Source organism: Apus apus, chromosome 5, assembly GCF_020740795.1.
Source record: "Apus apus isolate bApuApu2 chromosome 5, bApuApu2.pri.cur, whole genome shotgun sequence".
NCBI classification, from domain to species: Eukaryota; Metazoa; Chordata; class Aves; order Apodiformes; family Apodidae; genus Apus; species Apus apus.
The window spans coordinates 2,125,242-2,148,382 of NC_067286.1; the positions used below are offsets into that span (position 1 = coordinate 2,125,242).

Below are 23,141 nucleotides of genomic sequence, written 5' to 3' on the forward strand. Positions count from 1 at the left end.
TTCTTTGCTGCCAGAAATCAGAGAAACACAGGGGCAAACATTTCATCCATTTTTCTGCTACAGGTCCAAGAAGCCCAGAATGACCCAACTGCGGCCTGAGCTCCATCCCACAGATGTTTTACAGCCATCAAACCTTCCCTGCTGAGATATCTGAGCTGGTACCCAGCGAGCTGCAGTGCCCAGGCAGAGCTATCACAGGAAGCCATCTGTGCAAAGGCAGCCTTGGCAGGAAACCCAGCCAGGCCAGCAGCCATTTATTATTATTATTTCTCTCCCTGACACTTTTCTCCTTGACACTTTCCCTAAACGACACCGGAGAGGAAGTAAGTTGTCAATTGAAAATCATCACTTATTATTAGCTGTGGAATGCAAAGAGCTTTAGTTAAGAAACCCATGGGTAACAGATTTGCATTTATTTCCTGTAGGCGTAGTTCACAGGAAATTTATTTGAAATGGTTATAATTCAAAACCTACCCTGGGTGCTTTTCAAATCATTGAATCATTGAGGCTGGAAAAGACCTTTAAGATCATCGAGTCCAACCGTCCAACTTTTCCTGAGAACAGTAACTTTGGTCTCACCAGAAGTTCATGCTCAGTGTTTCAGGGAATTCTCACTTAAACAGAGGGCTGAATAGGAAAAAAATAAATCAATTGGTGGAAAAAACTCTGATAAAAACTTCAAGCAAGTCATGGAAAAGCAAGAGGGCAGAATGTACCTGTAAGGAAAGCAAAGCCAATCCCACCTTCCAAATTAAAATGGTCTCTTTTCCATTATTTAAATGACTGAAATGGCCATTAATTCTACAACACCCACAGGGCACTGGGAAAAAATGCAGAAAATTATGCTGATCTTGAAAACTATTCATAACCCTCATTGAAATATTATGGGAGTTACCCCACCCTGGGAATATTTTTCCTTTGCCCAGGCCACTGGCTATATAATTTTTATATTTCCTATTATGTAAAATAACCAAAATATTCCCTGAGCAATTGCTTTTCATAAAAATCTTCCTGGATGGAAACAGTAAATCTAGAAAATAAACCTAAAATCTACAAGAAATTCTATAAAAGAATGTTTATCAATTGCAGCCCACGTTACAACCCTTGGCTGGCACAGGCAGGGGTGGAGGGAGGGATGATGCCCGACCAACAGAGCAGTGTTGGCAAGAACTCCTAGCACAGAATAATTCCTCCTGGCAAAATTGCACAGCATATTTCATCCTAGTAAAATTTCACCTGATTAAGGCTGGAAGAAACTCCTCCAAGAAGTCGCTTGAGGTTTAAGTTATGGCTACAAACCCAGTATTTTGCTGTCATGGTATTACAGGATAGTCAAACATTCCCCCATTTAGGTCTGTCCCAAGTTTGTTACTCAGCAGGTAGTGAAGGAAACAGGAGATCAGACATAAGGAAAGCAGTGAAGAAATCTAGGAGACTAAAGGGAATCTTCCAAAGCTGCCATTCCCAAGGAACACTGGGTGCCTTCCTGCAACAGCACCCACAGCCCTGCCAGGCTGCAGAACAGCCCAGGGCAGGGGGAGGGGGGAGAAATTGTGCAATAAACTCAGTCGGCCCCGAAATGAGGAAGGAAATAATGTGTTAAATGATTTAAATTTCTAAGTTTGCTTTGTTCCTTACAGATAGACCTAGAATCGGAGCTGATTACAGTGCCTTGTTCTGATTAAGGGAGAGAGATCTAAGGCGGGGACCTTTCTGTCTGTTTCAAAGAGTTTCCACATCTTGTATTTCATTCTTGTAGTGGGGTCAGGAATTCAAAGGACATTTATCTGTCACTCTTTATAGCTCAAAAATTATTCTTAACGATGCTGGTTTAATGCTAGTCAGCCCCACTGACCTTACATTTCCTAGACTCCAGTGGGATTACTCCAGATTTACACCACCACTGGAAGCAGGTACATTTTATCTGACATTAAGTGAATTTACAAGCTTTAAGAGGTATGTTTGTTCCACTTTTTGGGGAGTTAGATGGAATGCATAGGGTAACCAGTTATTGCAGCTGGGTTTCAACTCTACATCTTCCATCAGTCAGGTGTACCATGTAATGCAGTCAAAATTTGGAAGTTAATGGGCCAAGTGCAGACTCAGATGCACCCTGGGGTGGTGTTGAGATCTTGTTTCCGCCCCCCAAACCATCACTCCTGCCAGTGCCTGACAAAACCCAGCACCTCTGTACAGCTGCAGGAGATTAAAGCAACATTTCTTTCGTCCTACCAAATGATCTTTATGCTGAGTGGTAAAGTTAATGTACAGGATTGTCACTCAACTCATTTCACACCTGCTGCCAAGGAGCCCTCAGAGCACGAGGAGGTTCTGTTGCTACCAGCCTAGAGCAGATCAGAGCAGGTGATCTAGAGGTAAAAGCATCTTCCTGCTCAAGAGGGAAAAGCATCACACCCCCATCCCCTCCTATTCCTTCTAAATGAATCATCAAAAAGAACCTAGGATTCCTGATGCTCAGCCCTGCAGTAACTACTAGAAAGCACCTCCACTCCCTGAAATCTCTAACTCAGGAACTGCAGCTCTCTTGAGGCCTGGGGAGAGGGGAAACAAGTGTATTAGACAGCCCTGTTCTGTAGAGGGTGTGTTCCTTTGAATAAGGAATGAAGACAGGCTCCCAGAGCCTGTGAGCTGTTACCCACACACATGCAGTGGGAAGAGGAGTTAGTTTCTGGCTGGCACACAAGCTGCTGGGTGAGACAAAGGCCAGGCTCCTTTCATCTCCTGCAGCAGCAGAGCCATGTCCAGGCTTGTCAGAAGCTGCAGGAGAAGTGATGGTCTTCTTGCTGACAGCCTTCTAACTGGGGAGCAGAAAGCAGCTCTGAAGGAGGTGTTTGTGCCAACAAGTGTGGCTTGACACCAAGAGACATCTGTTGAGGAACAGAGAAGGAGAGCACAGACACACTGCAGTGCTGGATGCTGGCCCAGCCTCCTAGGGCTTGGACTTCACAGCCAGCACAGCTTGATCCTGCTGCGGTTACCTGGAGCTGGTGGAAAGCTACAGCAGAGAAAACGTTGTTTGACTGGAAGCAGAAGCAATCAGAAGCAGATGGGCTGGCTGCTCTGCCAAAAAGAGGTTTCTGTCTCCTGGCAGTGGGACTGAAGCTCACAAATTGCCTGGAAGATGGGAGATGGGAGAGCTGCAAGCACTGGAAGTGTATGCCCACCATGGGCTTGTCCACTCATCCTTCAGTTCTCTCTCTCCATACCTCCTCACCACCAGCACTCCTAGTGCTACCTGCTGCATTGCTGGGATCCAGCCACCTAGATCCACCAGGACACCCTGTGTCAGCCCCTTCTTCTGCACAAACTCTGCAAAGCAGCAGCAGAGCTGGCAGAAACCACACCAGAAAACACAGGCAACTTTGTATTACTGTGTTCACTTTGATATTAACAGGAGATGCTGAATAATTCTACCTTGAGACCTTGATAGAAGTCATCAGAGTGAGCAAGTTGATCAAGGCCAACTGATATGTGTGTGAGACACACTTAGTTGCTGCACCTACATGACACTGTGCTGAGCTAACTCTAGAATTGAGTCAGTGAGGAACTGAAACCACAGTGTAATTGGACAGCACTTGGCCCCTGTGGTTGTGGCATTAAATGCCTGCTCAAAACATAAATAAAAATGTAAAATTGTATTAAAATATGATAAGTAACTCACTGCCTAAAATATCTGAAGAGAGCTGTAGCACAGGCAGGGTGAGAGACCTGGCCTCAGGTGGAGGCTCTGGCTGGAGCAGAAAATGCAGGCAACCATGCCCAGACTTTGTCAGGCTTTGCTGTTCTTCTGCTGACCAGGAAGAGAAGCCACAGCTTCGTGGTGAGAATCTGAGCAGGTGACATCAGAGTCAGAAAGGTCCCAAAAGGGGCTAAGAAACTAAGAAAGGACAGCTCCAGGGAAAGGTGCATTCCACAGCAAAATGTCTATTGTTCTTCTTCTGGGTGTATTTCCAAACTGGGAGCAGCCTTGATGGTGCTTCTAGTGGCACCAAGTCCATAGAAAGCTTCTGTTGGTAAAACAAGAGAAGCGAAAATCAGCAACAGATGATGGTGACCAGATGGAGCTGGAGAGGATTTGATTTAGATTGGATATTGAGAAAAAAAATCTTTACTGTAAGAGTGGTCAAGCATTGGAACAGGGTGCCCAGGGAAATGGTGGACTCACCATCCCTGGATGTGTTAAAAAAGCCTTCAGGACATGCTTTAGTGGGCATGGTGGTGCTGGGTTGATGGTTGGACTTGGTGATCTTGGAGGTCTTTTCTGACCTTACTGGTTCTATGATTCTAGGACTGAATTCTCTGCCAGCAAGCCTCTCAACATTCCTGTTCTCCTCCTTTGCCATGCACGTGGCTTCTCCATGTCCTGCCAGAGCAAGGAGCTGGCACTACTAATAGTAGTGGAGGGACTCCAGAGATGACTCTGGTACTTAAGAGCTCTAGTTGGGACAGAGAGCCAGGAGGGAGGACAATAGGCAGCTGCCAGTAGCAGATTCCTCCATGGGTCACACACTGCAACCCAAGGGAGGCAAAAGGATTGCACCAGGAAAATTGCAAGAAGGTCACAAGGGCTGCAAGGATGATATTTTTGGAAACATGGGTTGGGACTGATGACTGCTCTGACAAATAGAAGAGTCTGAGGGCCACTGTAAAAAGGAGCTGTAGTAACAGGGTGGAAAGGTCCCAGCTGTGCTGCAGCCGAGGTTGTTGTCTTGTTTCAGTGATGCTCACCCACTGCCTTGTGTGTGTGGAGAGGGAGTCAGACAGTTCAGACCCAGGGCATTTAGAGGTAGTGACTAATTTTGTCAGTGGTGGAGAGCAGCATGTTTCCCTCACATCTCTGGTAACTGGAAATATACCCATCCAATTTTCTCCTCACCCCCAGCCACAAAGGGAGATCAGTCCAATTATGTTTCAGACAGAATTAAGGCTGATGTTTACCAGTATCACCCTGGTAACCTTCTTCTCATGACTACATTATGCAACGTAATTGTAAAGCCACCTCAGCTCACGGGGGTTGTTTTTAAATGCACTCAGCTGCTTTTTGTTCCTAAGGTCAAGGATAATAATTGGGTGGCTGGTGTGCCTGCCAGAGAGACTTCTGAGGGAGCGTGGAGTGGTCCAGCATGCTGGTCTGTGGGTGAAGCTTGGACAGACTCACAGTGCACAGCACATTAGATGAATTTCTATAGGGAACGTGAGAAAGTGAGTGAGGGGATTTGAAGCTGAACTCCAGCTTCTGAGATGAAGAAGTGAGCGTGGCTCCTCTGCACTGCCCTTTTCATTTGAGCTGGTGGAACAATAGGGAATTGAGGTGTTTGTTTTTCTTCTGGGTGTTTTTTTCTGAAGGTCCATGGTACTGGCACGTGAAGTGTAAGCACATAACACAGTCCCCAGGCTGTATGGTTTTGGAGGGTGTACATGTGCATTGGGATGGGACAGCAGGAGGTCTCACTGTTTCCGTGGACAGCCAATACATTCAGCAATGCCAGAAAAACATGGTGATTCACCTGGTTGAAGTTCACAGGCTGGAAGATGCAGCCAGGAAAAGAGAAACTGAAGCACAAAGCCTTGCTCAAGACAGTTCTCTTCTTGGTGGAAGAGTGGGAAGCAAAATTAATCTCTCCTATCTGCTGCCGGCCCTTTAGACCACTCCACCTCCTTGGTGGCACCAGGATGGTCAATGTGAATGAGGTGGTGCCAGGCTTCCTCATTAGAAGTACCTCCTATTACATTTAATTTGGGAAGATGCTTTATTGCGTGCTAAAGCCCCAGAGGAATTAAAAGCAGAAATAACAACCTTGCACAGAGGAACCAGAGGGCTGATGTTTTCCTGGAATGATGATGGACTTTCTGGGCTACTACCAGCTAGTGCCAAGGTTACAACATCTGCCTGGTGTCTCTCTCAGATGATAAGATGAAACAGTGTGTTGGCTAGAGCTGGTTGTTATCTTGAAAAGCTACTTTTGTTTGGGAAACAGCTTGGAAAGCAGCAAAATATGAAACTACATGACTTACAAGTCTTTGTGTGTCCCTGTGTGCTCACAAATGCACACACAAATTTATAATTATATAGACATTGCACAGACATGCACCTACAATTGTGTGTGTGTGTATATACACAGAGAGTTAAACATATACATCTATCTACACATGTATGTGTATGTACATATAAACAGGGGAGCCTGAGCTGCAGTTTCTGGTTGGTCTCTGACTCCCTCTGAACTTGTCCCTGAGGGAATTGCTTTCCCAGTCACCACTTATTTTCTAAACTAAGAGTATTTGTGGCTCTGACTCAAAGCCCATTTAGGTTCCTCTGTGTCTCTCTGGAGTATCTGGGTTGGGAGAAGATATTCAATACCAAAATAAAAACTATCCCCAGTGCCTGGCTGGGGATATTCCCATGCCTAAGCACAGGAGAGAGTACTTCCCATGGAAAAAGGCAACATTACTTGAAAGGACTCTAGTGTAGAGCAGTAGCCTTATGAAAATCATGACAGGGTAATTGGATCTGGCTTGTGTGCAAGACAGCAAGGGCTTGATGGGAGAAAAGGAAATCAATAAAGAGAGAGGAAATGGGGAGGGGGAACCTTTCACGTTTTTGCAGTGCCATATCCCTTCATCTGCCTGTAACTTACTCTTCACCATCCGTGGTGCGACCTGCAGTTGGAGTTTTCTTCTGGCTATAAACACAGAGTTGGGTTGGGTGTTTTCTTTCATCTTTGTTGCTCGTTGACAAAAACAAGGCAAAACAAAATTTTGTAACTGCTGAAACTTCTTTATGCACCAGGCTTCTTATCTAACGTCTGGACCTCCCAGTCCCAGGGCAAACCTCACCCTGAGTGTGGTTTTTATTGTTCTGGTTTCTTTTCTTCCAAGTTGAAAGGAAAGGTTAACCCCCAGAAAGAGAAGTGCGCCCTTGGTCAGGAGTCTGTGTCCTCTGAATCACACTTTACCAAAAGCCTCCAAAATACCCTCAAATTAGTGCATGTGGTCATCACTTAAGGAAAACTCCTTGTCCTTGATATCACCTCTTTTATCCTCAGGGAAGTTAGGAAATATGCTGGCTAGAAGAATGATGTGATACGAATAATCCCAAAACCAGCACTTGTGGAGACTGCACAGACCAGAACAGAAATTACTGGGTAAAAAAAAAAAAGGCATTTCCAGATCCATTAAAAGGCAAAAGTACATTTCTTTTTCTTTCAGTTATTTACCTTTCATGTCTATAATATCACATAGTGGTGATCTAGGTAACTATTGACATGGCGTTGATTCTCCAGTGGCATCACCAAATGTCCTCAGCAGGAGCTGGTTGATAGTCCTCCTTGAGTATGCTGTGTTCCTTAACAGAGACCAAGGGCCCAACTTGTTCTCCTGGGTCAAAGCTGTGTTCCAAGAAACCCAAACCAACCCAAACTTTCCCTGTCACTACAGTGTCATCCAAAGCTTCATGCCATGTCAAACCTTCAGTCCAGTGTGCAGTGGGAAGAAGGAGGATTCTTCCACTTTGAAATAGGTAAAACTGAGGGATGGAGTGGAGCAGTGATTATCCTAACACCAAACAGTTGCTCAGGGGCAGAACACAGCCCAAATTACAGAAATTCTTATTCCTCTTTGCCACCTCTGATGTTAATCATCCACCTTTAGTCACTGTCTTGACTTTTCTGTCCCACATAAAGTGTTAACAGAAAATCTAGGCCACTGTCACTGAGACAGAATTCTTGTCTCTATACAGAGACTTCCATCTTCATAAGCTGCATTTTAGGCAATCAGCATTAGTGGTTATTAAAGGGCAGCAAAGTTGATCTTACTGAACACAGACTTCTCTACATGAGGATGACCTGAAATAGTTCAATAGTATCCATAAGCTCTAGGGGGAATAAAGCCAGGATATGCTAAAGAAATAAGGGTAGGAGCAACCTGAGACTTAGTGGTTAGGATGATGATGATGATCCTGTGGCTTCCAAAACCAAGATGAAAAGATGAGTCCAAGAGAGGATGTTTCTTTGGAAACAGGGGTGTTGAGCTATTTCTTTAGGTGGCACCACTCCTAGAAATGATGCAGTTTTACATCCAGTGTTCTTAGTGAGAAATAGCTAGAAAAGTCCAGCCAACTTATTCATGGCACATTGTTCCAAGCACTGAATGGTAAATGCAGTTAATAACAGTGGGTTTGATCTCAGCCCTGCTCCAACAATGAGTCTGTAGCATGATCTTTATTAATAAAAGTTAATTGAAACCTAAACTCATCCCTCGGGATTTTCAATCAACGAATGCAAAAAAAGAAAAATAATAAAAGAATAAAAATAATAATAAAAGCCACAATGAAAAGAGCTGGAAAATACAGCTTCAGAGAGAAAGGGACAATGGGAAGAAAAGCTCTCACTAAAAATAGTGCTGGTCTTTTTGTCCCTGTGCAGGAAATGTCGGCACCACCAATTCCAGCGCTGAATAACTCTTTGTCTTTGGGAGCGGGATTCAGCGGGAGGCAGAAGGAAATCAACAGCCAGTTCTGCTGAGAGAAGTAAACATTTGCAGATGGGAAAACTGAGGCAAAGAGGTATTAATGGAACTTGCTCAAGGTGAAAAAAAGAAAAAAAGAGGAGTTTCTTGTGATGATCGGTCATCTGTCCTGGTGGGACACAAGAGTTCTCAGCTGGAAATGTCAAATTTCACAGTCCAGAGCAAGTTTATTATATGTAAACACATTAAAGGTAAATTTAGTTGCCCCAGAGAAGTATATTTCTTTGTTTCTCAAAGGTATTAGAAGGTGCAGCTCATGGTTAGCCTGGTGAGGACCTTCTTGCTGGGCCTTTTGCTGTGTATCCAGAGGGAACTGGCACTAAACACCAGCATGGTGGGACAGCAGATAATAAAGAAGCTGAAGAGGACAATTTGCATCAGCTTTATTGTCATCCTCTTCAGTCAGATCCAGAACAAACTTTCCAATGAAAGCCAGAAAAGCTTTCTGCAGGTTAAGGGATGGATCTTGGTCAGCACAACAATGCATGGACTCAACTATGAGTATGAGAACTATCTTTCCAGCTTCAGGGAGGTTATCTGCTAGACCTAAGGTAGTCTGACCAAAGCAAGAATACAAGTGTTGCAAAAGCTTAAAAAAACCCATGTTTTCCAGTAATCAGTGGTCACTGTATATTATAAATGCTCATTTACCTGTTGTTTTCCCAAGCAATTTGGTGCCAGTGTCAATGTTTTTGTCCCTCACTGAAACTCTTGAACCAGCTGATCTCTTTCAGATAGACAAAAGGACGGAGGTCTTAAAGATATTGATTTTCTGTAAATTTTGGATTTTTCCTATTTATTTTTAAATAGGAGGGGGCAGCATGCCAGTACATATGTAGTGTATGCACAATTGTGTCATCTGAAACCAGAAATTTTACCTGACATTATGGAATTATTCACATTATTCCATCAGGAGCTATTCAGAACATGAATACCCCAATCACCAGGGCCATTTTGACTCAGTTTATACTTTATTAAACCTTGAGACACAGAGGCAGAAGAAACCAAGCTCATAGAAATGTCTTTTAGCATATTTGAAGTTCTTACACATGGTTTTGAGCCACCTTTGCATTTAATTTTTAATTTTCCAAGCCAAGATAATCAAGTTCCTAGTAGATTTGTTGTGTTGTTTGGGGGGTGTATGGGGTGTCTTGCAGTAGTTTAATTATTCGGTCTGCCAGAAAGGTTTACATTTTCCTTTTCTGATCACAGTGTAAATACCTAAGAACTGAATTAGTCATCATGTAATTCAGTCCTGTCTACAAAACCTAACAAAAGAGTCTTTAACAAGAGCGACTGTCCTTCTGTAATAGCTTAAAATACACCGGAGATAATGTTTTTAAAGAATAAGAATGTGTCCTAATGACCAGTGATGGCTCTAAAGTACTGAGAGAGCTTGGTTCAAAGCCCCTTGAAATGAATAACAGTCCTTCTGCTGACATTGCTAATCTGTGAATCGGGCTCATTAATGTACTGCAGATATTATATCCCCAGCTGCCAAAAGGCTAAAAAAAAAGAATAAAAATGAGAATGTAGTCATAAAAATAGACATCAAATACATTTCTCTTCTGGGAATTAATATAGAAGTGAAGTATTTCTACTAGTAGTCACTAGTGCTTTATTACAGGTATTTTCTTGCTGTTTTTAAAAGGAATTAACAGGACCAGAACTCTGCCTCCAGTATCTAATGCCACAGAGACTGGGAGATGCTGGAATTGCTGTAAGAGTTTTCACCCCGGCGCTGTAAATCCGTCCTTTCCGGGATGTGCTGATGGAGAGGAGGAGGAAGGGTGGGAGGAGAAAGAAGAGATATTCAGGCAAGACATTCTCATCTTTAGCTTCTCTGTGATTAATTACAGATCGATACTTGGTACTCTCCGGTTTTTACAGCTCATTAACATCAAAAGGTGTCAAGATATAAATTAGCGATACGGCTTGTCAAGAACCAGGGCACGTCCAGAAGCAGACCCCAGTAAATGTTCACTAGGGGATGGACAGGAGACACAATTTAGTTGACCGATTGGAATCCTAGATAGAAAAATAATACTTAGCTTCTTTACCTGTGGGGCTCAAAGTACTGCCCATGAACGCGTGTGCGCGGGGGCAAGTGCTTCTATGGATGTAAGAGAAAGAGAGGGAGAGAGAGGTGGTGACCGCTTTGGTCCTGTGTGGAGCTGGGAGGAAGCCAGCAGCACAGAACCAGGCACTTGTCATTTTCCAGCCCTTGGGATCGCTTTCAGGTTGCCTACCCACCCGAGCACTCCTGTCCACCCAGAAAGCGTTATGAAATGTCCTTGTAATGTGAAAATGCAGCGTCAGCTCCCGCCCTGGCTCCGGGCAGCCCCAGCTCTGTCTCTTTAAGAGACCCAGCGAGTCGTGATGCTGCTGTTTGTATTGCTAAATCCCCAGGAGTCCAGTTAAGAAACGGGCAGCTGTCTCTTTAAGTGTGATTTCCTTCTATTGTATTTGAATCGTGATCAGGAAAAAGGAAATGAAACCAGAGACCCGGGGCTGAGCCACGGGCTAATCATAATAATAATGCTGCCTCTCTCCCCATCTGCAGCACATCCAGCGGGCTCCAGAGCATGGTCAGAGCTGCCCAGGCAGAGAGCCTGAGCCCAGCCCAGGGAGCTCCGGGCTGAGGCAGGGGTGGAAGGCGAGGCAGCCGCTTCCCAGCCGGAACAGCAGCCGGAGCCGCGGGAGCTGCTCGGCCGGCCGGGGAGGAGGAGGAGGAGGAGCGCGGCGGGGATGGGAGGTGAGAGCCCGCGGGGAGCCCCGCAGCCCCGGCCCGGCGGCGGGGGAGCAGCAGCAGCAGCAGCAGCAGCCCCAGCCCATATTTCTCTTTCTCTCTCTCTTTGGTGTTGCAGGAGGAAATCCTGTGAATGTCATTGGGGGGCGGAGGGGGAACTCAGCCGCTGACAAGGCTTCGAGAGCAGACAGCCTGTGCGGGGGCAGCGGGGGCAGATCCCACCACAGGCACGCTACAAAGGAACAATCCCTGCCAATGTCATCGGCCATCGAGAGGAAAAGCCTCGATCCTTCCGAGTGAGTGGCCTTTTTCTTTTTTTTTCTCACCGGCTCACCTCTTCCCTTCCTTCGCTTCTCTCCCCGTGCGCCTTCCCGGTGCCCGCTCACCCTCCCCACCGGCATTGTGTGCCCGGCAGACCCTGCCCGGCGGTGGGGAGGGGGTTCGGTGGCAGCCCCCGCTGCTCCTTCATACCCCCCACCCCGGCCCCGCCGGCCCGTGCCGCCGGAGCCGCCAGCCGCGCCGAGCCGAGCCGAGCCGAGCCGCACCGGGGGCAGTGGGCACCGAGCACCGGGGGCAGCGAAAACCGGGGGCACCGAGCACCGGGGGCAGCGGGCACCGCTCACCGGCGGCCGGGCTGCCCCAGCCCCTTCTGCCTCCCCTGCTGCGGGCGGCGGCCCCGGCCCCCCGGGGGGGATGTTGGTGGGCGCTGTAGGTTGATGAGAGCTCCCCAAGTTGTGGGAAAGACCAGCCGGGAGCAGCCTCCGGGGACAGAGAGGAGGCAAAACATTCCCCAGCTCCCCGGGCAGGGCATTTTCCGCCCGCTCGTCCCACCCGGTGGTGCTGGGAAGGGTTCGGGGAGAGGGAGAGCACTCCGCTTCCCAAAGCTGAAGGGGTTTTTCCTTCCGAGGGACCATCTCTGCCCCATCCTTGATCTGCCCGACTCGCTGCTGCCCATCGTAGTGAAAGGTCAGGGCTGTTATCTGCGGGTGCCCAGCTTCCACTTTTTCATAATGCAACTTTCAAGGGCTTGTAAAAACTGCTTTGGTGGGGGCAGGGTGTCCTGCAAAGGGCACGGAGAAAGACTTGATGGACGGGATGTAGAAGGTGAGAATTTCCCTCCCTGGGTTTCTCACTCGGGGAAGGGACCAGCTCTCATGTTCCTGATCCCGGCTTTCGGGCTCTGCTCCTCAGCCCTCCGTGCTGGCAGCCTGCTGCCAAGAGCCACGGTCACTCTGCATCAAAACAGAGTCATTTCAGCCCCGCACATGCTAACAACTGCAGTTCTACTCCTCTGGAATCATGATAAGAGAAGATAAAAAAATATTCTAAAGATTCCATTTTCAGATAACACTTCAAACTCTTAATAAACTTGAGTCATTCGTGACTTGTTTCCTGTGAGATACCAAAAATGCCATTGCTTGGAGCCCAGAGTGAACACATGGGACCTGTTTCTTTAGGGGATTAAATCAATTCATTCCATGTCACGTCCCATGTTTTATATGTTACCTTTCCTCTTATTTTATTCTGTTCTTTTAGAAACGATCACCCAGTCTCCTAGGTATATGATCTCCAGGTTTCAGGTACAAAATGTTAGTAATCTTTATTTACCTACCTTGTGTTCTAGTGACTTAACTGCTGTCTTAGAAATTTATGGACATCAAAAAGCTAATGCATAAACCAGCAGTTCTGTTCTGCATAAACATCCGCCAGGCTGTTCCGGAGTTCAGGGCTTTCAGAGAAACCTGGCTTGGGATTCCTGCACACCCATAAGATGGGCTATGTTGGGCTACACCTGAAGTTTCAGATAAAGGGTAATAAAGGATAATAATGTGTATTTCCATCTATTGGAAGGGTCTCAGAACTTGTCAGAGCGGAGCCCACGTGTTAGGAAAGGCAGCGTGGGGCCCAAAAGAATAAACTTTGAGAAATTAAGGCCTAATCACACCCTGAGTTCCCTGTGATTTTAATGAAAACCCACAGGATAGGGAGCTGGTAGGTGAGGGATCTTAGCACAACTTTTAGGGCACAGCAGTTGAAACTGAGAAGAGTGAAAACCAGAGCTGAATATAATCAGATAATATCCCAGGGCTCAGCTTGCCTAAATGAAAACTGCAGGATCAGTTTCTCAGCACAGTTCTTGACCAGTGGTCATTTCTTCCTGCTGAAGAAAGGATTTTTTTTCCCAGAAAACTGCTGACGTAGTGCATAAGCAGTAGTAATACAATTTTTCCTGTTGCTTGCTAGAAACAGGAGCAGCCTGATCCTTCTCTAGCAGCGCAGGTCTCCTCTGCCCCCACCAGCCTAAGAACCACGACAATAACAAAGCTCTGAGGGATTTTTTGCTACAGCCTTTCTGTGAAATGGTGAATCCTGGCAGCTTTTTGATTGTCCTTTTGAAAAAAAGCACAGTCTTTAATTCTAGGAATCATGTTATGGGAAAGGTTTTTTCTTATAAAAGAACAGCATGGGCTGAGACACATGACTGAGCAATTCACTTGCTGAGCAGTAGAAGAAAAATGATCTATCTCCACAGGTAGATACCAACATCCTAGCAAAGGTGTAATACCTTTCCAGTAGTGAATACACAGGGGTGATGCAGAGATTGGCATGTTTATGCACTGTTCTTTGAAGAAAAATAGTAACAACGAAAAGCTGCCAATTATTGAGATACTCTTAACTCCTTTTTTTAAAGCAAAGGAAGAGTGAAGTCCTGCTCCTGACCTTAGAAGGATCAATCACTTTCCATCTGCTGGGAGAAAAAAAAATAAATAGATGAGGATGTCATCCCTGTTCTACCTTGCCCAGCCTCGTGCTTCGTTTTTCCTCCTCCTCCTCGTTTGGCTGCTTTCAGAGCTCACGCTCCTTCTCCAATGATTCTTTCATTCCCTCAGGGAGCCGGTGGATGAGGTGCTGCAGATCCCCCCCTCGCTGCTGACATGCGGCGGGTGCCAGCAGAACATCGGGGACCGCTACTTCCTGAAGGCCATCGACCAGTACTGGCATGAGGACTGTCTCAGCTGCGACCTCTGCGGCTGCCGGCTCGGGGAGGTGGGAAGGCGCTTGTACTACAAGCTGGGCAGGAAGCTCTGCAGGAGGGACTATCTCAGGTACGCGACACACTCGTTCTGCCCTCGCTCCCCTTCTTGCCGCCACTTCAGCTTCGCTTAGTCCTTTAATTAGCAGAGCCAGCGAGCAGAGAGCCAGCAAGCATTCCTTTCTGGTTGCTCTGCAGCCTGAAGCCCGGCAGCAGCTGCAGTTGTAAGGCTGCACTGTTTGCTAGCTCAGGTTTATGGAATCATTCTCCCTCATTCCCTGAGAGAATCAGTCTCTCTCGGTCACAGAATCGTTCTGCTTGGAAAAGACCTCTAAGACCATCGAGTCCAACCATTAACCCAACTCTACCAACCAAGTCCAATGCTTAACCCATGTCCCTCAGCACCACATTTACATGGCTTTTAAACACTTGCAGGGATGGTGATTCAACCACCTCCCCGGGCAACCTGTGCCAGGGCCTGACAACACTTTCAGTGAAAAAGTTTCTTCTGATATCCAATCTAGACCTTCCCTGGTGCAACTTGAGGCCATTTCCTCTTCTACTGTTGCTTGTGACTAGGGAGAAGAGACAAACCACCACCTCCCTTCAACCTCCTTTTAGGTGGTTGTAGACAGCAAGAAGGTCTCCCCTCAGCTTCCTTTTTTCCAGACTAAACAACCCCAGTTCCCTCAGCCACTCTTTGTAAGACTTGTTCTCCAAAAATAAGAAGGTGGCCCATACAATAAATGAGCCACAATATGGGCTCATATATTTTGTGGGGTTCACGTGTCACGGTTCTGCTGGGCTTCCTGAGCTATAGGTAAATCCAAAGGCTGTTTGTGTTGTTTAGGTCACTTAGAATTGTTTATAGGTAAAACGTGAAGATTCTTTTTGGGAAAAAAAAAGGCATTTTAAATGAAAATGAAAGTGTTGCTACATGCTTTTGTGCAAAAAAGGAATGACTTGAGATTGTGAAGGATATAGTAAGAACTCCCAGGACTTTGGGGTTGTTGGTGTTCATTGGTGTGCACAGACATTACCTGATAGCTCTGGGCTAAGCAGTGTCAGCGTGGGATTCTGGCTAGTGGAAATGGGAAAAAAGGTGGTGAATTTCAGCAAGATCCCCCTGAGCTGCCAATGAACCAGTTCCCCTGAATGGTTTTAAGAAGTTCTGTGCTTCTCCAAGCATTGCCTTGGAGCTGGAAGGTGTCTGAAACCAAGTGCCAAGATCAGTGACTGATGAGGGATCATTTAGTTCTCTCATTTCAGGACACGGTATCCAAGGTAACTGCACTCAATTCATTTTCCTGATGCAGATCCATGGGGTCTGGCAGAGATGCTCCATCCCAGAAGCCAGCAGGGCTGCTGGACCTGCCTGGGGCTGCACTCCCTGCCTTCTATATCCACCCACTGATCCCTGTCTTTTTCTGCATCCCTGGTAAAGTTCTCTGGGACACTTCAAGCAGAAAGAGGCAATGTCCTGTACACTGACTGCAAAGCCTCAGCCAGCACAGGGGGGTTGGACTGCACTGAGTGAGACCCAGTGGATTTTTAATGCTCTGAATAGACAATAATGTACCCCTGCAATTACCCCCATGACAGGTATTTTCATTAACATCTGCTGGCCTGTTTTGTCAAAATTTGTAAGCAGAAGGATTAAACTGAGATGAAGATATTTCACAAAAATTGATAACAAAGGAGTTTTACATTTTTTATTACAATTAAAGTGCATTAACCTGTGCTGTGCTGCCTGGGTGCCATTTCTTCTAGTGCATCCCTAATGTCAGGAGGTCTGTGGTGCCATAATGGTGGTATTTGATATTTTTTCTTCTAGGCTAATAAAAACTAAATCAAAATATCAGTGGAGTTCCTAATTACTGGTGGGAATTTTGCTAAGCAGAAACTAGGAACTGAGTTTTGCTAATGGGGCCACTCTGCATACGTAACACCCAGCAGTGATCCAGTGTTAGTTATACTTTCCAAATACTTTTCATCTTAAAATGCAGTTTCTTGCAGTGGATTTCAACGTTTTTATTTGTGTAATAATGCAAAATAGAATATCTTCCCTTATTAATGAAAAAATTGGCAACCTTTGTGTAACCTTAGCATTACTTTCGCTGGGTGGAAGTAAACACTGACATCTCCTGGTAGATGAAAGAAACGATGTGTTTTCCCCTTAAAGACCTGAATTTAGTGGGTATTTTTTTGCAGTTCAGAAGATGCCATGAAGCAGGCACAGCACAGCTAAGAGATGTGTAGGAGGTAGAAAAACTCTTTCCAGAATTAATATGAAAACTTAGAAGTCAACTCAATAGATGTCTACTTTGTACAAGAAATAGATGTCTAGTCTGTAGACAACACCATCGTGAGCTCCGCAGGGTTTGTCAATGTGGATTAAAGAGAAGTCCAGGTCATATTACAGAGCAATCCAGATCATAAAATTGCTTGGACTAGCAGAAGCATCTAGAAGTTCTTAGCATGCATCCATCTGAAACCCACCAGGAGTGACCTCATGGATGCTTTGAGTTGGAAGGAATCTCCAATGTGGAGGCAACAACAAGAGACAGGGGAGACCATGGCTTGTGTCAACTCCTTTCTGTAACCTACAAGAGTAACAGCTGAGGACAGGCAAAATTCACCAGTGGAAAGGTTCTTTCCAGTGGTCACAGCAGTGGAATTATTAGTACAGCACACTTCATGCTGTGGTCTGGGGAACCTTTACTCCTCCTGAAGCTGCTCAATAAGGTTGCTGATCGGAGAAGTCGATTATATTGAAAATAGTTGAGGACCTTGGACTTCCTACTTCAATTTCTGGTATTGCAAAGTTTAGAGTTCTGCTCGGTGTAACCTGGCAATGCTGTGACTAATGGATCGAGGCCCTGATGTTTTTTCTTGTGTTGATTTGTTTTTTCCCATCTCCCCAGCAGAGGAACTCTGCTTATGTCTCTGCTGTTGTTGTTTCAGGCTCTTTGGCCAAGATGGCCTCTGTGCCTCCTGCGACAAGCGAATCCGGGCTTACGAGATGACCATGAGGGTGAAGGACAAAGTGTATCACCTCGAATGCTTCAAATGTGCTGCTTGCCAGAAACATTTCTGCGTTGGGGACAGATACCTCCTCATCAACTCGGACATAGTGTGTGAACAGGACATCTACGAGTGGACTAAGTTAAATGGAATGATCTAGCAAAGACATGACTCCGTGGTCTACAAAAGACATCTCACAGGTGACACCGCTGCATAGGTGCAGTGAGGAGACCATCACTGGAGCTTTGGGCTTTGGCTAAATGGGGGGAAAACACCACGGAGTTGGCCCTTTTCAGGCAGTGCTATGTAGAATCTAAACTACACCTATGTGAAGAAGGGAGATGGAAGCACTAGTAGGTAGACTGACTTCTCTTATCAAAGGTGTATGGACAATAACTGACGTCCGCCACGTAGGCGAGAGCTGGGGAACAAACCCAAGGGGATGACAAGTTCTCCCAACTGGAAAAAACAACAACAACATAGGGACTTCTGTAAAGAGATGTGATGACTTTGTCACCTGCAGACTAGGATTGTGCAATTGAATTTGCTTTTTGTCTTGTTTTAGTTACTGAGTTTAGACAACAGCTCCTAACGTAGACATGAGGAGGAATACTGGAAGGAAAGGACCATCACGTGGTCATTCTGAAGGGCCTTACACTCTGGGTAGGAAAAAAAGTGGGAAGAGGGTGGGAGTTGTTTTTGCATGGATTTTTTTTTTCTTTGAGAATGAACAGTGCATCCTCTAGTCCCAAACTCTTCTCTAAAAAAATCCTGCTGAATTCTCATTTTCAGGCACTGCTGTTTAAGGGTGAGATGTTCCACAGATCATTTCTATACAAATATAAATTTAAAGAGTTGTTCAACTATTTTATTAACTTAGATTATATCAATAAAATATTTGTTGTGTGTAGTAAGACTCTGCAGCTTTAATAAAAATAACAGAAGATTTGAGTGTGGTTACTTTTTTTTTTTGACTTTTTGTTTGTATTTTGTATTTTATCTTTTTGTTTCTGCACTTGGTCTACAGCTGCTCCCTGCTGGGTTCACTTCAGGTTGAGTTTCAAAGCAGTAGTTTGAGAACACTGAGGTCTCAAGAAGCCTTCTAGAGTTCTTCATGCTAAGGAAACATCAGATATTGTCGTAGGACAAATAATTAGATAGTGTTGTGTGACACTGAGGTTCTTTGGTGTTTATGAGGAAATTTTAAGGCTGGTGACCCACAGAGAAATACATCTGGGTGCTACTTGGCAACAAAGATAGAGCCTATCTGATCTCAGAGGAGATCAGATCATGTAAGATTAAGGTCTGCTAGAACAGTAGCTCATCCTGATTTTGCTCTGGATTATTGAATGGAGTATAATATCACTAGAGCAAATCAATACTTGATGGTATTTAGAAAGAATTAAGGTCTGAGCCTTTCTTGCATTGACTGTTGTCACCTGCTGCTTAAGGAAAAGGATGTTTCTTAGCACTGTAGTAACACTAAGAACATGAGAAGTACTCTGGTCAGCCAGCAGTGGACATTTGGTATCATACTCCCACAGAGACAAGTACTGGCTTTTCAGGCAAGAAGTACTGACCTCCACATGAGGCCTTTCCAGCTTGCAGAAAGGTCCAGCCAACCTTGTGTGACTGCCTCCCACTGACCCCTACACCCATTCTCTGTGAGTTTGCCTAGTCCTTTTGATTATTTGGGCTTCATAAAGTCTCAAAGCAATGATTTTCAAGGGTTAATTCTATACTGTGCTTATTTCATAACCTGTTGCCTGGTAACTTCATTGGTTGACCACCATAGTGAGACAGAGATAATCTTTAAGGTCCCTTCAAACTCAAACCACTCTGTGATTCTATGATAACGACTGGTCATTTCCTATCACCTTTTTTTTTCCCCACTATTCTTGACTTTAAAGACCTATGTCATAGAATTACAAAATAGTTCGGGTTGGAAGGGACCTTTAGAGGTCATTTAGTCCAAACCCCCTGCAGTGAGGAGGGACATCTTCAACTAGATCAAGTTACTCAGAGCCCTGTCCAACCTCACTGTGAATGTTTTCAGGGATGGGGCATCTACCAGCTCTCTGGGCAACTTAAGCCTGTGCTTCACCAGCTTAATCATAAAACATTTATTCTTTATATCTAGTCTGATCTCCCCTCTTTTAGTTTAAAACCATCACCCCTTGTCATATCATCTTTCTTAAAAGCCCCTCTAAGTATTGACAGGTGGGAATAAGGTCCCCCTGGAGACTTCTCTTCCTCCAACTTGTTTATTCTGAGATGAACAGTCTAAGTTCCTGCTTGCATGAAAGCTGTTTTGCACCTCTGATGGGCTGTTTCCCATCTCTGTATGTTTTCTACTTCTATGTTGGTATCACTACAACTGCACCTTGTTTTCAAACACACTGAATAAATGAAGCTCATACCACAGATAAACAAGTCTGGGAGTTCATTTGGCATGTCCATTCACCCTGTCAGTACTCACATGTAAGGCACAGAACCTAAGCATATGGACATCTATTTAATTATTTCCAATAAACTTCTCACCTCAGGGTTCTCTCACCCAAGTGGCAGCACCAACCAGTGACAAGTTTGCATTTTACAAAGGATATTCTGAGAGGTCTTTTTTCTTTTCTCACTTCTAGCACCGGGGACAAATCCCTTACATCTTAGTACCAGTCAAGTTGGAATTTCTACATGAGACCACGCTTGAAAAGCAGAGCTGCAGGGCTCTGCGAGGTACCTCTTCTCAAGTGATCTGCTGACCTCTGCAGGCCACAGGCAGCTGGTTAATTATCATTCTTAGCATAAAATATATCCCTGCCAGCACAGGCAAGCATGCTCTGTACCTAAGGAAACTGCACTATCATCTCTCTGACCCCTCAGTGGCTCCTCGCAAATATTTGGTCCAGCTAGAAATGAAGTCTCATTGTCCCTGTTAATTCCCACAGGATGTAACCAGGATGCTAACCCGGAGTGGAGGTGCACAACACACAATGAGCTCTGAATCAGTACCAGGAGCTTCATGGCAGATGCCTTTAAAGCTTTCCAGGTCATTCTGTCCTGCCATATCATTGTCGTGTCTTTCTCAGAGTCCCTCTTTTTTCACCCTTTCTCCTTTGCCTGAAAAAATACACCTCAACAGCACCATTGTAGGAGCAGGGCCGAGCAGCCCTTACAGCTCCATGAACATCTACTAAGTTGCCAGCCTGCAAAATGGAGATACTGCCACTTCTTCTGTAAAGCATCATTTAGAACTTCCTAGTGGAAATGCACTCACGTTTTAGTGTAAGGTATCACTTCTACAGGAAAACACATTTTAAAACCTAAATGTATGCATTTGTAAAGGCAGGATGGTGCAGGGTGCACAGTGGACGTTGCTGTTTTAAGACCAGCAGGGAGGTTCAGACATGAGATGAACTGGAAAATGACAACTTGGGCCAGAAGAAGAGCATCCACTTGAACAGTGGTGTTATTCTGTGTATTTCTACCAGTCTGTTGGTGGACTTCTCCCTGCCAGATTCCTAACTCTTGCTCTGTGGATCCAGGAGGAGAAAGAACAGATTCCTCTTGGAACTTGTGCGACCAACACTTCACCTCTGTCCTCCTCTCAAGTATGTGAGGACTCTCTCCTGAAATCACAAGAAAAGAAAACGTTCCAAAAACAATGGAAAAAATAAAAGCAAAGACATTTAAAGGCCTAGGCAGAAAGCACAGTAATGCTGAATATGACTTCACCAGCTGATATTCCAGTGCCTTGTCCTTTATATGTTTTCAATATCAGCAGTATTTTAAAAGGCTTATCACCAGTCAAGATTTCCCTTCTTTGTCCCCATTATTCAATGTCAGGGCAGGCAGATCAGGGCATTACCATCAGTATCAGTTTTTTTAATCCCATGCCCTTGAATACGGACAATAAGAACCCTGCATAATAGAGTTTTCAGCAGAGGGAGTAAATGGGAATTGGTTGTTAATTCGACACAGGATACAGAAGCTGTCTCTCCCATCCCTTTTTCTCAAGGTAATACTGTGCCTCCAATTGTCATTATACCCAAGAATCAAATTATTTGAATTCTGGACACATCAGCACAAAACTGAAGACTCCCTGCCAATTCCATAGCCTGCTTGGAAGAGAACATCAGAGAGCATCACTCATTTATACGACTGCCAGCCTGAGACTGTAAATTCAGAAAACAAGAAGGACTCAGGTGCTGCACTTTAACATATCTTTCTGCTCCTGAATCACCTCCCTCATCACCCCCATCACACCCAAAGTAGCATTTTCTCTCTGACAGGCAAAGCTTTTAAGCCTCTACTGGGGTAAGCACAGACCCTGTATGGCCTGAACATGGACTGAAAATCAGATTATTAAGTATATTAATTGATAACAGTAATTTGTGGCTTTGAAGGAGATTGGTGACACTTGGAAAAATAATCTATAATGTTGTTGTTGCTCTAAAAAAGACAGTGCAGCATCAGCTTATTTCACCTGCAGCAGGCTGATCTCTTTTATAGAGCACACTGCACTGCAGGCAAAGGGAATTTTAATGGACACTGGAAAAAAAGTATCTATTCCTCTGGTCCATGACAAAAAAGGAACCGTAAAAAGGCACGGAAAAGAGAGATTGAGATACGGTATCAGAAAACATTTAAGGAACTACAATTAAATGAAGATTCAGAAGCCTGTCACTGAGATGAAGATTAAATTGGCTGAAAGTTGAACCTTGTTTGAAGCAACTTGTTCCCTCCCACTGTGGGTTGTTCTGTACCAGGCTAATGAGAAGGCACATCTCTGAAAGGTTCCTAATAAACCAGCAGATCTCTGATGGTTAATTAATCCACATATTTTGCAGAGGTTCCATTTAACCATGTTCCGTTTAACACTTTTCAAGTGCCTTGCAAGCATCAATGCATTATTCTTTCCTTTGTTAAGCTACAAGCCCAGGTCCATAGGTGGGGAAACTGAGGCATAAAAGGAGCACAAGCTGCTTAAAAATCACCCAGTAACTCAGCCAAACTTCTATGAGAGCAGAAATGGGATCTCTTGGCTCATGTGCCTGTTCAACCATGGCCCACTTGGCAACCTCTGGCAAGGCAGGCATGGACACCTCATGGCCTGACCTCTCTGACACTGGGGATCTCAAACGCTTTGAACACCAGAGAGCAGTCTCCAATAGCATTTTATATGGATATTTTCTATGAATTTTAAGCTCCCTTACCTGCATTCTTTGCCAACAGCAAAAGGATGACCAAAAACCTCCCATTAAACTGTTTCTCTATTAAATAATTATTTTTCAAATATTTAATTTTGGGGGAGTGAAAAACAGAGCAGGCATGAAAATCCCATTTGAGGCTTTCAGGGAATAGATTGGCTATTTTACATGAAAAGGTTGAATACATTTTTTGCTGAATGCTTCCTGATCATCTCTGCTCTCTCTCTGGCATATTCTGGTTATATTTACATACCAGTGTAACACAGCAAAGCCTGGAACCAACTGTGAGAAGTTTGATTTCTGTGGAGGTGCTGGAATTGGGGGTGCAAAGAGGGCAGCTGTGACATTAGTGTCTGGGGTAGTGAAAAGTAGCTGTTGCTCTGCAGTGTTGAGAGAGGAATTACCTTTTAAAGCCAAGAGTGAAGAGAAATAACTCCTTTTTAATCCAGTAGCTCTGTGCCAGGTACCTTTCACATGATTGCTGAGATGTTTCCTGAGGAGGAAACATCTTTTATTGTTTTCTTGTTTTGATCAATCATTGCAGCCCTCTGTCTAGAAGACAAAAAGTAAAAGCACTTGTCTT

The 23,141-nt window shown here is 44.9% G+C and overlaps 1 protein-coding gene and 1 long non-coding RNA gene across 5 annotated transcripts in view; both read left to right on the top strand.

Moving 5' to 3' along the window:
* LOC127385538 (uncharacterized) overlaps positions 1-10,355 on the top strand; it is a 39,492-nt gene extending 29,137 nt beyond the window's left edge. For 2 of the 4 annotated variants that reach the window (XR_007889692.1, XR_007889693.1), the window contains exons 6-8: positions 64-323; positions 8,442-8,735; positions 10,196-10,355. This is a non-coding gene — a long non-coding RNA (uncharacterized LOC127385538). The remainder of the gene's footprint in view (positions 1-63; positions 324-8,441; positions 8,736-10,195) is intronic. The other 2 variants (XR_007889694.1, XR_007889695.1) reach the window with 2 other exon arrangements.
* A 540-nt stretch (positions 10,356-10,895) lies between these two features.
* Positions 10,896-18,297, top strand: LMO2 (LIM domain only 2). Its single transcript, XM_051621389.1, has 4 exons — positions 10,896-11,299; positions 11,412-11,589; positions 14,185-14,400; positions 17,292-18,297. The coding sequence occupies exons 1-4, from the start codon at positions 11,293-11,295 to the stop codon at positions 17,509-17,511; spliced, it is 621 nt and encodes a 206-aa protein (XP_051477349.1). The 5' UTR covers positions 10,896-11,292; the 3' UTR covers positions 17,512-18,297.
* Positions 18,298-23,141: the final 4,844 nt, after the last annotated feature.

What these genes read in the sequence shown, in the direction of transcription:
- LMO2 (XM_051621389.1), top strand. An exon ending in AAAAGCCTCGATCCTTCCGA is followed by an intron (nt 11,590 to 14,184) that starts GTGAGTGGCCTT and finishes TCATTCCCTCAG; the next exon opens with GGAGCCGGTGGATGAGGTGC. An exon ending in TGCAGGAGGGACTATCTCAG is followed by an intron (nt 14,401 to 17,291) that starts GTACGCGACACA and finishes TTGTTGTTTCAG; the next exon opens with GCTCTTTGGCCAAGATGGCC.